At 38.5% G+C, this 17118-nt stretch overlaps 1 protein-coding gene across 1 annotated transcript in view; it reads left to right on the top strand.

Moving 5' to 3' along the window:
* ttll12 (tubulin tyrosine ligase-like family, member 12) overlaps nt 1-17118 on the top strand; it is a 31278-nt gene that overhangs the window by 13815 nt on the left and 345 nt on the right. The window contains exons 7-13 of the mRNA XM_030149749.1: nt 2670-2786; nt 5341-5535; nt 7157-7268; nt 10405-10556; nt 13447-13528; nt 15786-15854; nt 16459-16597. Of these exons, the coding sequence (XP_030005609.1) occupies nt 2670-2786; nt 5341-5535; nt 7157-7268; nt 10405-10556; nt 13447-13528; nt 15786-15854; nt 16459-16597 (866 nt within the window). The remainder of the gene's footprint in view (nt 1-2669; nt 2787-5340; nt 5536-7156; nt 7269-10404; nt 10557-13446; nt 13529-15785; nt 15855-16458; nt 16598-17118) is intronic.

Below are 17118 nucleotides of genomic sequence, written 5' to 3'. Positions count from 1 at the left end.
ATACTAAATGTTAAATGTAAATGTTAAATAGAAATGTTACATTTTAAATAATAAATACTAAATTTTAAATATTACACACTCAATGTTAAATTATAATATTAAATATTAAATGCTACATGTTTAACACTAAATGTTTAATATTAAATGTATATGCAATATTACATTAAAAATAAATATTAAATCTAAATGTTAAATATAATATTTAATGTTATATATAATTATAAATATTAATTGTTAAACATTAAATGTTAAATATAAACATAAAATATTAAATACTAAATGTTAAATATAAATATAAATGTTTAATCTAATTATTAAATGTTAAATACTAAATGTTACGTGTTAACTGTTAAATACTAAATGTAAATATTAAATATAAGATGTTAAATAAAAAATATTAAATGTAAATATTAAATATAAATGTTAAACACTGAATGTTAAATATAAATATAAAATGCTAAACATTAAATGTTACATCTAAATATGTTTAATGTTACATGTAAATATATAAATGTTTAATCAAAATATTACATGTTAAATGTTAAATATAAATGTTAGACATTGACAGGTGTCAAACAACAAAACCGACCCGCCAGAGGGTTAAATCTGACATCCAGTATGAATCTGCAAAGACAATGGCAATCAAGTTGTATTGATCACAAAGCTAAATTCTACATTTTTCAACTCCAGAAGCCTGTTACTAAATGTTTTGTGTATTTGTAGATCCACTGTGATCTGTAAGTTGTGACGTACAAGAGTAATAACAAGCTGAGGCATACTATGGTTAAAATTGCAATTATTTTGCCTAATAAATTTCAGGTTGTTGATGGAAGTTCAGGTTGATCACTTTTTTTGTTTAAGGATAGTTTGTAAATGTAGTACTTTTTTGTACTAAAACAAAAGAAAAAATTTAGAGTTGTCATTATTAGCCCATCCCAAAGGGGAGGCAAGGGGTATTGTTTTTGGTTCGGTTTGTTTCTTTCTTTGCTTGTTAACACTCTAGCAACAAACTTATCAGTTGAATTCATACCAAATTTGGTTTACAGATTGCCATGTTAAATGTTTAATCTGAATACTAAATGTAAATATGAAATGTTAAATAAAAATATTAAATGTAAATATCAAATATAAATGTTTGATCGAAATACTAAATATAAAATGTTAAACAAAAATATTAAATGTAAATATTTAATATAAATGTTTAATCTAAATACTAGATGTAAATATAAAATGTTAAACAAAAATACTAAATGTAAATATTAAATATAAAATGTTTGATCTAAATACTAAATGTAAATATTAAACATAAATGTTTGATCTCAATACTAAATGTAAATATTAAATATAAAATGTTAAATTAAAATATTAAATGTAAATATTAAATATAAATGTTTGATCTAAATACTAAATACAAAATGTTAAATAAAAATATTAAATGTAAATATTAAATATAAATGTTGGATCGAAATACTAAATATAAATGCAAAATAAAAAATATTAAATGTAAGTATTAAATATAAATGTTTGATCTAAATACTAAATATGTCTAACTCGTAGACCAAGTCAGACTGTTCACATATTTATACAGATTAACACACACACACACACACCCCCGCCCCACCATCTCTTCCTTCAAGTACCCCGAAACTGTGAAAACATATGTGCAAGTTTCATGTTTCACATCCGTACAACCTAATTCTGTTAAACCAAACACACATCTGTCACTTAACTTCCCATATTATCTAGGACAACTGGAAGTCCTGCCTTAAAAAGGGGGTGGGACTTATAATTTTTTGGTATTATTTTTGATGATCAAATTTATATGACGTCATCACATTTTGACAGAAGGTGGTTTATATAATCTCTTGTGTATCGTACTTTCTCATGACAAAGATAAGTTTTGTGCACACAATTAGAACATCAACATTATCTAATTGTGAGACACAAGACAGAGTCGCTAGATTCTGGAATCAGAAAGCTTTACTTGCAGCAAGGAGTCAAGTACATACAGCGAAAAGCAGCGGTGGACTGCCTAACGTTAGGGATTCTAGTTTCTTATACAGAGTAGAAATAGTCACACCCACTGACTGTCCATCATCATTACGTTTGTCTGTATTGTGATAAAGCTTGTGACTCTTCTTTAATGATCGGGTTTATGGCTTCTCTTGACATGGGCTATCTCCAGCTGACGTCCAGATGTGAGTTGTTGTGCAGTTCATGTCCAGTTTTACAATGTCCTTGGCCCCCTTCATCCCCAGAGTCAGGATGTTTACAGATCTCTCCAGGGGGTAGGGGACAGTGGTAACATCTCCAGGTGCCGGAGAAACACTTCTGATATCTTCCAGAGATAGCAGACAGCATTGATGTCTCCAAACCAGTCCGTGCTGGGAAGAAAGTACAGATAAACCCTGGACACAGAAACACTGTGGGTGTTAATCTTCTGACAGGATGTAATTGTGAAATTTCCCCACAGTGGGATCATTGAAGTCTTGTTTTGGTTCGGCTTATCTAATCTCGCTCTCAGTTTCTCATCCTAAGTGCTTTTTCTTTTACAACTCATTTAGGTCACTTAATGCATTAGGTTTTGTTCCATGAGCCTAATCCTCTTTCAAACAAACACACTTCTGTCTACTCTCGTCATCTTTCCACCCTGTGTGCTCTGCTTTTAGGGTTTACTCTGAAATGTCCCAAGTCACAAACAACCTCACACATCCTCGATTCCAGCTGACAGAGGAGAAGCAGGAGGCTGATATCCTTTGGTGCTACAATCACATCAAAGATTACAGGTCTGTAAAGCTCTAATGCACAGGTGTCAAACAGACACGCCAAAGTGTCTGATCTGAAACCATGTGAATTTATGAAACTCAAAAATTACACTTAAAACATCATCAGTCATTTTAGCTCAGGTTTCACATGGGCCCACTGATCTGCCTTGGCGGAGGTCTGCGCTCTCTTTTCTAGAAAAGCACTCAGAGAGCGCAGACCTCCGCCAAGGCAGATCAGTGGGCCTCTGTGGTCCCCCCACCCCCGATCACCACCAAATTTAATTATTTGTTCCTTGTGCCAGTATTAACATTTCCTGAAATTATCATCCAAATCTGTCCATAACTTTTTGAGTTATCTTGCACACAGACAGACAAACAGACAGACAGACAAACCAACATCGGCAAAAACATAACCTCCTTGGCGGAGGTAAATATTAGAGAGGTTAGCGTAATTTTAACAATATTCTGCCTGTTACTAAATGTTTTGTGTATTTGTCAATCAACTGTGGTCTATAAGTTGTAGTGCACGTGTAAATGAGAAGCTGAGCCATAATATTGTTACCCCGCCTCCTGAAGGGGGGGCAAGGGGTACTGTTTTTGGTTCGATTTGTTTGTTTATTAACACTTTAGCAGCAAAACTATTGGTTCAATTCATACTAAATTGCGTTTATAGATTGCCAGTGACCCAGAATAGATGTCATTACATTTTGGGAAAGGTAGGTCAAAGTTCAAATTTTTTGTCGTTTTTTAAAATCTTCACATTCACTTGTAATGAATGAAATGCATGCGAGGAGCAGGGTTTGTGCCTGGCATCACTTCTTAAAATTGTACTTCTTTTTCTTTTTTTTTAGGGGTGGGCAAGTTAATGCGTTATTACCGCGTTAACGCATTCATTAAATAATGCCGACAATTTTTTTTATCTCACGTTAACGCCGTTTTACTATTGTTCTGCCTTTCAAGCAAGTCTTAGTTGATTTATACATACGGACTCTTATTTTGAAACTCATGCTTTTATTTTGCCGGTCCACACAGCGGTGCTGTGTGTATGTGCCAGCTGAGTGGAGAAAACCGGCGAACTTTACACGTAATGCTGATGTTTAAGCTAATTTGTTTATGCAAGCAGTCAGAGATGGGTTGCTAATTCTTTATGCAGGCTCATGCTAAGTTTATGTAAATTCATTGGTAGTGTTTAGGTCTAATATGTCAGCCTTTGAACTAACCTTTACTCATTTACGATATGAATGTTGTATTAGCAGTCATTTTATCTCGATGCTAACTTGAATGGGAAAATCCATAGACACGCTAATGATTAGCATTTACAGGTTAATTAAAGATTTACAACGCCTTTTTATTCAGCAACAAAGGCTCACATCAGAGATATTTGATACTATTCATTCTTACAACAACTGAACATAAAATACTCACAGGCAAACATTTTTGGGGCCATACAAACAAGAGTGAAAGAAACATGTCTGTTAGTTCTATGTCCGAACTAACTACGGTAACACGGAAAGGACAAAACATACATTAGTGCCACTTATTCTGACCACTTCAGGGCCCCTTTTGCTTGCTTTGAACAACTGAACATCACATATTAATGGGCTTATTAGTATTAGTACTGATTAGTGGGCTTAAGACTCCTGTCAATCACTCACAACTGTAAATACACTGGTGGGGACATAAACATGTGTAAAAGTAGTGGTTTTTTACATGGACATTTTCATTTTAAATGTCTTCAGATGGTGGGGTTGAGAAGGACACAGTTGTTTGGAAGCACTGACGTGCAATTATTTTTATCACCGGAGTACTTCCAGTCTGGATTATCACTGAAAGACAATACATGCTGTTGATGCGTTCCCCCCCCCCCCCCCCCCCAACAACTATGCGATTAATCGCAGAAAGCCATGTGATTAATCGCGATTAAAAATTTTAATTGCTGCCCACCACTACTTTTTTTCCTCCGTCAAGTGTAACGGTGGAGGTTATGTTTTCATCAAGGTTTGTCTGTCTGTTTGTTTGCCTGTTTGCAAGATAACTCAAAAAGTGATGGACAGATTCTCATGAAATTTTCAGGAAACATTGATACTGGCACAAGTAACAAATGATTAAGTTTTGGTGGTGATTGGGGGGGATTTTTGTTTGTTTATCTTTGTTGGCAAGATAACTCAAAAAGTTATGGATGGATCTGGATGAAATTTTCAGGAAAAGTTGATACTAGCACAAGGAACAAATGATTAAATTTTGGTGGTGATGGGGCGGGGGGGCTGACCTGCCTTGGCAGAGGTCTTTGCTTTCCAAGTGCTTTTCTAGTTTTCTCTCTAAAACATAGATAAAAGTTTGGGGTTGTCATTATTTATAGGATAATAAGTTATTTTTCTGAATAATAACTTACTGAACCTGAATTATTTTACTTAAGATCATATTTGGAGGCCGTGGCCCTGAACTAAAATGAGTTTGACACCCCTGCTCTATTGTCACCTTTGTCCAAGTGATTTTTTTTTGTCAATGTGGAGGACAACACATTTACGTTTCACTTGTAAAATTACCATTAAACTGTAAATATTCTACCTGACAGGAAGCTAAGTGAGGAGCGGCCTCATGTGATGCTCAACCAGTTTCCCTGTGAGAGCCTGGTCACTGTGAAGGACTGTCTGGCTGCTGTGGCTCGGAGAGTCAGAGGTGGCCCATCGCCAGACTGGCTACCAGAGACCTTCAACTTACAGACGGAGCTGCCAGAGTTCATCAAGCAATATCAACTGAGACAAGAGAGGTTGGGATCCTATTCTTTAATATTATTGGACACCACACACAATTAAGAGCATTTACACACAGTGGGTGTCAGGGGGAAAAATTACACACAAGTAAGACCTGGTCACTGGTAAAGATGAGCGTTTACAGTGGTTGCAACACTTGTTCTATAAAGGATTTGAATATCCTCCTCAGACCCTGAAAAGTAAAAGTTTTGGCTTTTTGTACATTAAATAATTGCCTTAATTGGAAACAACATAATGCAACAGTTCTTATATGGGTGGGGGTATATAGATGTACCGTCTGTCTGAGATATTTGTCCAACCAATTTCTCTTTTCAAAAAGGTGATGGGCAAAAAGTTGATGTTTTATTACACCGCTACACAAATATTTAGTAATGAAGACATGTATTAAAAGATATTGGTGCATATAACTTAGAAAACTTATATGCACCAATAATCTGTTGCTTCTCTTCTTCAATTGCCAAGGCATTACAGTTTTTACAGACTGCTTTTAACATAGTACAGGCTCGTCTGCGGGTATTGAAATTGGTTTTAAATGCTGATAAAACCAAACTCAATAAGAAAAGCACTCAGAGAGCGCAGACCTCCGCCAAGAGAGATCTGGTCAGAGAGCTGTCTCTGTGACCCACCATTTTACAGAAAACAGTTGTGGAAGTTTACAGTAAATATAGCAGTAGGTTAATCCACACCACAGTCAGTCGAGATTCAGTCTTTGGTGGCTGATGTAAAAATTCAGCATGAGCTTGACGAGACAACACACAATGAGCGAGTTTATCAGCAACTCTCTGAGCAGATGACACGGAAGTAACGCGCCACATCGCTATGATGTCCAGGTACTGTAAAGTCGGTAGTATCCTGTAATGGAAACGGCCTCCAGGAATAGGACCTGGTACCCGAGTTGAGTCAAGCCGAGTCGAGTCGAGCCGGTTCCATGTAGTGGAAACGCGGCATAAGGCTGAATCCCAATACACCCCTTGGCCCCTCCCCCTCCATTTTGCACATACATGTGAAGAGGTAGGGCTGTCCCGATTCTCAATTAGATGGAAGGGAAGAGCTAAGACGGAGGGCTTTGTATAGCTCTTGAAACTGAGATTTTCCAGGACCACACGACAAACAGAGGGGTAGGAGAAATTTCCCATTATTCTGTTCGAATCATTGGCAAGATGGAGGTAAACACAGCCAAAAAGTGCAGCAGTGTGATGAAAGAAACACACAAATGTATGTATTTCTTAGAAAACAACTTAATCATTTGATCGACCATTTAATGCCGTTCCAGTGTGTTATAGATTGCATTTCTGCAGTTTGCCCCTCCCCCGCTGCATGGCTTTTTCCAAAGACTTGAAAGCGGAGGTAGTACACGGGCCTCTGTAAATGGGAGTTGTGTGATACCATTCAGACGCACACTTTTGGACAAAACGTACTGTCAGTAGTAAGAGGTAAACACTTGTCAAAGCAGAAAAAGGCTGTGAAGAGGACATATCTGTGAAGGGGCCTCTACACAGCTGCACTGGAGGTTTACGCTGCATGAAGCCATTCAGTGTTATCATCAATGTTCGCAGTGTGTGAAGACTGTAAGTTGAAGTCACTGCCTTGTTGCCTGTTGTTGTCGGTGTGTTTCAGGGGAGAGGACAACCACTGGATCTGTAAGCCTTGGAACTTGGCCCGTGGCCTGGACACACACATCACTAACAGCTTGGACTGCATAATCAGACAGAGAGAGAGCACACCAAAGGTCCATAAACACAGTTACACTATTTTAAACTGCATAAACACAATGTCTTTGCTTGCAAAATGAAATGGTTTTTACTTTGAAGTCATGAATCTCCACCTTCTTACTGTTACCACCATGAAAGCATTTTAATATTCAGCAGTGTTTCTTGAGATTTTGTCTTCAATTCTCAGAAATGAGGATGTTGTCTACACTTCTGAGAATCTACCAATCAAACTACATTTGATGATGGCTAGAGGAAGTGACAGTCTGAAGACCACATCCTGTACCAAGTACACTTACACTGAGTTCGTTCCAATGCTTGTCAAAGCCAGCTTTATTTGTCAGTTTTGCCATATGTACAGCACATACAGAAAACTGAAATTACAAAACTCTAAGGCCCATGGGGTTAGAAGGAACATAGTAGAAAAATACAAAGAATAACAATATAATTGCTCAAAATGCTATACAGGGTGTTTAAAAAAAAAATTATACACTCAGAAAAATGCCTAAAAACTGAAAGTTCCATAAGTTTCAGAAAATATCTATACGGTTATTGACAGACCAAGGTCTCATGCTTTCATTACCACAGTGGCAGGTATCAGCCATACCACGTGAGTGAGCATGGTCCTTGTACTTAATTGGGATAGAAAATGGCTTGCGCACAGATATGAGAGGGTTAAAACAAGATCAGACACCACAATTGGAAAGCTTAGGCAGGTGCTTTAATGCTGTGTAATTTACAAGAAAATTCAGTTAACCCTTTGTCTTCCAGAAGCCTCCAAACTTTGCACCCAGGCTGTGCCTTCCTTCACTCAAACAGCAAGTCCTTGCACGTCTGGTTCTGATCGTAGTCCATGCCAAAGAACGCAGGCACACACGGTTCAGTCTTCTACGTGGCCACCATTTCTTTGCAGGCACAGCTCTGCCCTCCTTAACATGTCATAAACCGCACGCCTTATCATTCCACCATCATGCCTCAAAAGAGTTACTTCAGTTTCAATACGATCCTGCAGGTCATCCAGGTTTCTTGGCGGAGTGACGTAGACCTTTGACTTCAGATGGCCCCACAAGAAAAAGTCAAGTGGGGTAAGATCGGGGGATCTTGGGGGCCACTCAACGGGATGGTTCAGTGCCTAAAATGGACTGTGGTCTGACAAATGTAAACAGTGCTTCATAGCTTTCGAGAAATTTACGTAGTCATGCCTGGATGGCTCAACCTGGGTGCAAAGTTTGGAGGCTTCTGGAAGACAAAGGGTTAACTGAATTTTCTTGTAAATTACACAGCATTAAAGCACCTGCCTAAGCTTTCCAATTGTGGTGTCTGATCTTGTTTTATCCCTCTCATATCTGTGCGCAAGCCATTTTCTATCCCAATTAAGTGCAAGGACCATGCTCACTCACGTGGTATGGCTGATACCTGCCATTGTGGTAATGAAAGCATGAGACCTTGGTCTATCAATAACCGTATAGATATTTTCTGAAACTTATGGAACTTTCATTTTTTAGGCATTTTTCTCAGTGTATACTTTTTTTTGAAACACCCGATATACAGGTGCATCTCAAAAAATTAGAATACACCGAGAAGGGCCTCTTGGAAAAGTCAGTGTCTCACTGGAGGCTTAATCAGCTGTTTTGGCTTAACGACAGCACAGCCATAATAGCTGTGCTGTCGTTAAGCCAAAACAGCAGGTGAACCTCGTTGAGCAGGGGATCCACATGGATGACGGGGAGGAGAAACACAGTCCATTGGAACATGAGAACCAAGATGCCCAGCCCGTGAACATGCAGTCAGGGTTCTGGAAGGAGTGGTGAGTTTGTGTGTGTGTGTGTGTGTGTGTGTGGGGGGGGGGTGATAGCGTCATTGTCCGAGCAGGGGTGAAAGTGAAACTAACTCGCTTTAAAGTTCCTCTTATTCTCTGGGCAGTGCACACACACACACACACACACACACAGGAGCAGCGAGCGACAGAATCTCCGCGCAGCAAAAAAAGTTCATATATCAGCTACATATTGGCCAATGTTGATTAATTGGTGATACGCTATAATCGGCCTATAGTCGGGCTCTAGTGGAGATGCTAATTTAATTTTCCAGCAGGATTTGGCACCTGCCCACACTGCCAGAAGTACCAAGTGCTGTATTTCATCCATGAGGTTACAAAACAATGTCAGACTATTCTCAGAAAATGCTGTATATCTAAAGCTTGGGTCATGGTTGGGTCACAGTGACATCTCCCAGAAGATTAACACCCACAGTGTTTCCTGTTCCCAGATTTATCTGCAACTCTCTCCTGTTCTAAGGCGCCAACGGAGGCACCAGTGCTGCCTGCTGTCCTTGGGAATGTCTGGAGTGTTTTCACCATATGGAGATTGCCCCTGTGTCAGATAGGGAGAGTGCAAACCTGGTCACCAAGCTCATACATCATGATGTTTACATACATGATGGTGAACCAGGTCATCATTCTCATACATCATCATGTTTGGACCTGGACCAATGGTTGTGACATCCTTTATTCTCTATAAGAACTTAGACTTCCTGATGTTAGTCAGTCAACTGCTGCATCTTATTGTATGTACTTGACTCCTTGCTGCAAGTGAAGTCCTCTGATTCCAGAATTCAGCAACTCTATCTTGTGTGTCAGAATTTTTCTTACACATAATGATCATGAATGTAGGCTAATTGCAGAATTCTTGCTATATTGTTGACCTTATACTGTTGTGGAGCTGTTGAAGGAAAAAAGAGACAGCAAACTGGAATGCACATCTGGGATCTCTCCCTGTTTTTTATTCCACTACTTTTTTATACAAGGTTGATCAGAAATCATGGTCCTTAACAGGAGCTAAGCTGCTGGTCATCTTTGTTCTTACGTGACAAACATCTTGGCCAAGACATGGGTGCTGACTTCTCTAATCATTGCTAGACACAAGTGTGGGATCGTCCTGTTTGTTTGCTTCTCACCAGGCAGGCTTTCCGGTTCTCTCTGGTCTGCTGTGTCACTCTGACCTGGCAGTCAAGTCAAGTAGTTGTCACACATCCAAGAACATTAGATCATCAGGAAACATTAGGCAAATCATAATGTTATTTCCAGGTGTATCAGAGCATCCAAAGATATTAGACAATACACAACAGTACATTGTGATGTGCTTCTGTGTTTTGCAGGTGGTGTGTAAGTACCTTGAAGATCCAGTGCTGTTCAGCAGGGAGGAGGTGGGAATGGTGAAGTTTGACATTCGCTACATGCTAATGCTGCGTTCTGTGCAGCCTCTGCGCCTCTATGCCTACAATGTCTTTTGGTTGCGTTTTGCTAACAGGTATGACCTTACACACCATTTCTTTTAAGTATGAACTACCATATTTTAAAAAGGTTCACTCGTCAGCTGTATTTACATTTCCCTTTTTAAGTGAATGTTTAATTGGCCAGTTAATATATCAGTTGTTAATACGCTTTCATGTTGTTCTTTTCACTTTTATTTGCCCATTAGAATGTCAGTTACTTGTTTAGTCTTATTCTGTTTATTTATGGATTAGAAGAATCAGTTATAAAATCATTTATTAAAAGCATGTGTTTAATTTCAGGTCCTTTAGCCAAAGGTTGGATGTGAAACATTTGACAATACTTGTGTTAAGCACATAGCACAATAATTACAAAAAACTATAATAATATTAGTTAATGGATTACTGCCCCAGATACCTTTATAGCAGAATGAAGAAAAATCCACCAATAGGCAAGGTTGAAGTTTAAAAAAGGTTAACCCAGAATCTGGTTTATTGAAAACAGTAATGATTCACAAAAATCCAAAAATTGTGAGTTGTCAGAGAAGGCAGTTTACCACTAGTATCCCATCAAACACACTATTCGTCTAACACATAAAAATCTTCTTCATTACATTTTATAGTCTTTAGTGACTCTTTGAAGACTCCCATGTTTAGTTTTTTACAGAAGTTCAACATACGCATATGATTGGTTAACAATTGTTGCTGGGTAAAATGCATCAGTACACACGTCAGTCACTGTAAGCACACACACACATTTGAAAGTTCACTTTAAGTTTAACCAGTGCATTGGACATCTGCAAAATCTGGAAAATTGCACTTACGCATTTAGCAGTTTGATCAAGGGTCATGCCTTGGTTTGATATTAGCACAGGGCGTTCAGCTTAGATAGCATAGCTTAACCACAAAGAACTTCAAGAGTTACGCCTTGGTGTAATATTTGCACAGGTAGGCTAGCATTTCTTGACCACAGAAAGTTTCCAAGTTTATAATCAAGATTACACTTGGCTCACTTTAACCACAAAAAATTTCAACGTTGCAAAACAGGCACTTTACGTACGAACCTGACCTTTTCATCACTGTTCAGCACAAAGGTGAAAATACACAGATACAAAATATACACAGATACAAAGGCTCTAGGCCTTTTTGCATGGCCTAGAGCAAGATTCGAAGTCACTCTTCATCTGCCATTTAGCGTAAGATATGTCTTACACTTGAACAGTTCAATAGCCTGAAAATCTATCTAAAAGTGTCTCAAATGGTCTAAGGAGATCAGAACGTGATGAGACCTGGTTGTAGGTCTGTGCCTACTTCCCCGCCTGATACTATACTGTCAAATAGTAACTAAGAGATGTTCCAGAAGAAACTTCTTCAGAGTCAATGATGAGCTGAGTCAATCAGTCTTCAGAGCCATACATGTGTTTATTTGCAAATGCAGGTTAAAACACACGGAGACACACCCGGGACTGGTCTGACAAGCAGCTGAAAATTCCCCATCTTTTATACCTTGTTTCAGGCTCGGGGCGTGATTTCCAGCAAACCCGGGCCCCTCCTTCTAAAATCCCCTTTTTCCAGCATCAGTTTCTGTTAATTAATGATGTTCAGAAATAACCGTGACAGGAGTCTTTGATGTTGCTCAAGCCAGGCCCTCGTTACCACCCTGAGAACCCGACTCAGCATCCTGTCCCAGCACCAGTTGGTCTTCATTTGTTACCTTTTAATACATTTGGGATACTGATTAGAGCCACCAGTCTCCATTAAATGTCACCTGGGACCTGAGAATGCATAGTTCATGTTGTTATTAAAATAGCATATGTGGCACACCATTATGCTGGAAAGTACCTTCATTACCTCTCTATGTAGCCCCTATGCTGGGAAAGTTATGCCTGCTTGTTTCTCAGACCCTTCTCCCAGTTTGGCCCTGCTTGTGTCTTGTGTCTTTTCTCATCAAACGTAATGCAAAAAAGTGGTTTACAGAGTACTGTAGAGTAGAATATATCAAGTACTGGATTCATTATTCTTGTGTACTGCCTTTTACTCTGTACGGCCCTAACCCTAACCCAGAGACTGAGCAATGCACGTGTGGTCATTAGAACTTTACTAAACCAACAAACCTAATGTTAGCCTTGGACTTTTTGACACTACTGTAGAACGCTATAGAATGTGTATTTTAAATTTCTGCTCCAAATACCTCACAGTTTGTATTATATTTCTGATGGTGAGTCCTGTTCTAAGTGGGCTGTTTCATTGTCTGTAAGTGCAAATCGGTAATATCTAATAACAATTTTTCCTTTTTTTTTACCCCACGTTTTCTCATTGAAAAAAATATATAAAAACCTCATTTGTCGTGTTTGTCATTTCAAATGAATGAACAATAAGGCAAAGTTCCCATAAAGTAGAAGGAACAGACTCTAAATAATCAGGAGTCTAATCTGTGTGTGAATGCTTTTTTTTAATTACAAATTGTGTATCAGGTTGTTTTTTTTGGAACATGTGTATTGTGCTTACTCATTCCACAGTGACATTGTAATTGCAGTTTATTGGCTAGCACCATAACAAACCATCCTGACTGACCTTTTGTCTTGGTAAATCTAAACAAGGTGACAAAGGAGGTTTGAGCTGCAGTGACAGAGGGCCTTGTTCACATAGATTATGTGTCCACATACAGAAGTGTTCACTGTCCGTCAGTTATATAACCTTTGTGTAACATCTTGTATGTCTCACAAAGTGTCGCCTTTGTTCAATACTCAGGCTTTATGGTCTTTTATGCCCAGCTGATCCCAAGTTTGTCAAGAAAATATTAAAAATTGGCTTGTTCAATGGAATATCTATTTTATATTTTATGCTCATTTTTTATGATTTCACTGTTGAAGTGTGTTTCAGTAAGTAGTCTGTTCTTCTACTTTTTTGTCTTTTTTTTTTGTCTAGACCCTTTTCCTTGGACCACTTTGATGATTATCAAAAGCACTTCACTGTCATGAATTACACAGAAGGGGTGGAGCTCAAGCAGGTACTCTTCTGTTTTTTTGTCATTTATCTCTTCTGTGGTCACAAAGACAAGTATGGCCATGGATGTATGTGCTTTTAAATGCCTTTGGCACCAATAGTATCTGAAATATCTGTCATATGTCCATCTTTCTGTCCTGATGAGTGTTTGCTGATCTAGCCATATGTCACTTCTTGCGTTCTCGTGTGTAGTTGTTTCAAATTTTGATTGTGTGTTTACATGGCTGTGTGTAAAGTCAGTGTATAAGGGAAACATGTTTGGAGTTTGTCTTCCCAGTCAAACGTATGTAAAGGTAGAACAGAACCAATAGTAATGTGTAATGAACCTGCAACTTGACTGTACATTATAACTACATCAACATGGCACCAACATGTACCATATTGTCTAAGATATACATTGAAAGAGGGAGTTTGCATAGAAATGTGGTATGTACATTAAAGAAAGGCAGCCCGGTCACAAAAAGCCCCTGGATGTGTTACACTATGCAAAGATGGAAGAGCCTACTGCACTGACTATTTTTCAACTGGTAAGAAGTTATATCATCCTCAGGATTTCCAGCCATCCATCTTTCTCAATGAGCAATCCGTCTGGAATCGCAGGGCTTGAATCCAAATATGAAGGCGGGACTTAACAGGTGCCGAGTAAACCAATCACAGATAAGATGGATGTGATTACTGTTGCTTTTGTCAGAGAAACTTGAGAATACAGGGTGTAATCTTTAATTCAGTCCTTATTTTAGCAACAACCAACAACATTTGTAAAGAGATTTACGAACTTGGAACTGACTTTGACTCGCGACAAAAAAACAAGTGACACATTGCGAAACACCTGCCCCCCAGACTTGTGATTGTGTAGTGGGTCAGTTGGTCTTATCTTCAGTCAGTGATGTCTAGGTTCTGGTCTAAACTTACCTTCACACTAATGCTATCACCTGTTTGATCAAAAACTCACTATTTGTAAGAAGTACAGATCAACACCAGTGAGAATACACTGGGGTAGACTGAAAAGCTGCTCTCCGATGTCCCTGTTCTATACTTTGGGTCTCGGGGCTAATATCCACCCATGGCCCTCCCATTTTAATCTATTCTGGACTGGCATTTTCCACTATTAGATGACAATATTTGTTTTTACCTGTGTCTTGGCTTTTATCCACTTCCATGAGTTCCAGGCCATGGGTTTAGTATGTGTAGGTTAAGGGGCCCAATGGTATTGGCACCATCAGTTGGTTAAATAAACAGCCTGGACAAAACAAGTGACTGCCTGGATTTAACTAAGCAATTTTGTGGAATTATTTGGCGCGCCTCGCAAATAAAGTGATATTTTTTGGACCCACACCAACCCGACCTGGGTCCGTTGATCTGCGCATCACTACCTTGCACTCCAAGTTTTCATGTAGAAAGATGAGAGTATCGACATGCGCTGAATGAAGGCTGTCATGTGATGGAAGGGAGAGAGAGAATAAAACACGACTAGTCGACTCCTCCAAAGTAACATCGGCTTGTGCCACAGACATCGACACGTCAAAGCAAACCTGTTTTTCTGATTGACCAGGATCATCAGGCTTATGACAGAATGATTCAGGGAGAATGAGTGATCATTTTCACACATAGATTACCCTTTGTAAAGTCCAGACTCTAATCTGGGAAGTGATAAAGACTTGATGCAGCGGTCTGGTTCTCCATCATCAATAATCAAAAATTAATTCAACTATGGAAAAAATATAATGAACCTTAGTGAGACACTACATAAGCGTTATGTTGCAAAAAAGAGACAAATATTAGCCGAATGCTCTCCAGGCAAACCATGGTGCCTGTTTGATGCCAGACTTTTTATAATAAAATCTTTTTACACAATCAAGACGGTGTCAGCGAAGCCTTATTCATCATCCTCACACCATCACTTTTCGGTAAACGACATCAGGCTTAATGTTCATATCTAAAAGGAAAGTCAGCTAATTTAGCACATATTATCCTCAGATCTTAAATACACAGTAAAATATGTTGGTGCATTTACATGGTTGAAGATCATTTCAGTGTCTGAAATCAAATCATAAAAACTCAACAATATTGAAATTAAGAGCATTTCCACGTGTGCAGTGTGAATTGAATTCCAAGGATTTAGGCTTAACAGATGTACAGCCTTAAGAAAACCACTTACCAGTGAGGCTGTTTAAAAAAAAAAATCTGTAAATTCAATTTGATTAGCCCAGATTGAGAGAAATATTGGTTAATATAAATAAGTTCAACCTTTCTGCCTCTAGATACACTACGACGAGTTCATCCCAATGTTTGAGAAGCAGTACCCACAGTATCCATGGAAGGAGATCGAGGTAAGGAGTGTAGACTGAAAAAAATCATCGATTATGGTATTATGTTCATTATACTTATTTACTTATCATGTATCTTCCTTATGCATTCCCTAAAGCAGTGAGCAACACTACAGCATATACATTTAGAAGCAGAGTACAACAGGGCCACACTGAAACATTAAAGCTGTACACTGTTGGAGAATTCTAACACTATCAGAAAGGTATAAATGGGCATGTAAAACTTGTGTTGATTGCTTGCCATCCAATAAACACAGCTGTACCAGACTGTGCCTCATTTTTGGATGATCGTAGCCATAACAAAGATAAGGAACTTAGGATGGAAGATAGATCATTTATAACCAGAAGAGTTCCAGATCCATCAGGAACTACTGAATCACCCAAGTTCATTCATAAAAGATGATTAACTGCAAGTTAAACTGAACTCCCATTTACTGGAATTCACACACAGTCTCATTCATCTCTAGTGCTACTGTGAACCAGAAGCCTTCCAGATGGGGAGATAGAAACCTCAAATAAATGTGATCAAGTCAAATCCTCCAGCTCCAGTCACCATATTCATGAAACGTTACTTCTTTTCCTAACTGTCTGTCTCTTTTGCTCACAGGCTTTGTTGTTTAAGGCATTCAGAGAACTGTTTGAGGCAGCGTCCTCTCGACCAGCTCCATACGGAATTTGCCCATATCCAGGATCTAGGGCGATCTACGCTGTCGATCTCATGCTGAAGTGGAGCACAGGGGAAAGAGGTGAGCATTTGAATTACTATAACTCATGGATAAAGAGGGACTCCGGAGGATGGGCGGGGGTATACAGATACTATCTGGTCATCCCAGATTTTTGTCCAACTGATTTCTTTTTCAAATTTGACACGGGTGTACTTTGCCACTAGGAGAGGTGCAGTGCACAGTTTGATGACTGGATTTCAATTTTTGCTTCTTTTTACAAATTTTTTAAAAGTTTCTGGAAAGATTGAAAGTTAAGAATTAGTCAGATTAATGTTTGTCTTGGTTTGACTGAACTACCTAAAACAGACACTTATTTAGTTTTATCTAGTTAACAATTATCTTTAATTTCATATTCTTAATTAATGCCTGGGTAGGCAGGGTATCAGTGAGCAGGAGGGGTGGGGTTATTAGTAAGCTCCACTTAGTTTTTCACTTGTTTTACTCTTAAAGCATAGGAGGCCTTTCTAAAACTTTCCATTATAGCTTTTCAGGAGACCTTTTATATTTAACATTGTCTACTATAGATAAAAATTGTAAGAAAG

The sequence above is a fragment of the Sphaeramia orbicularis genome, chromosome 12, assembly GCF_902148855.1.
Source record: "Sphaeramia orbicularis chromosome 12, fSphaOr1.1, whole genome shotgun sequence".
Taxonomy (NCBI): domain Eukaryota; kingdom Metazoa; phylum Chordata; class Actinopteri; order Kurtiformes; family Apogonidae; genus Sphaeramia; species Sphaeramia orbicularis.
Note: the sequence above shows the minus strand (reverse complement) of the source record. Positions and strands in the feature narration are given on the sequence as shown.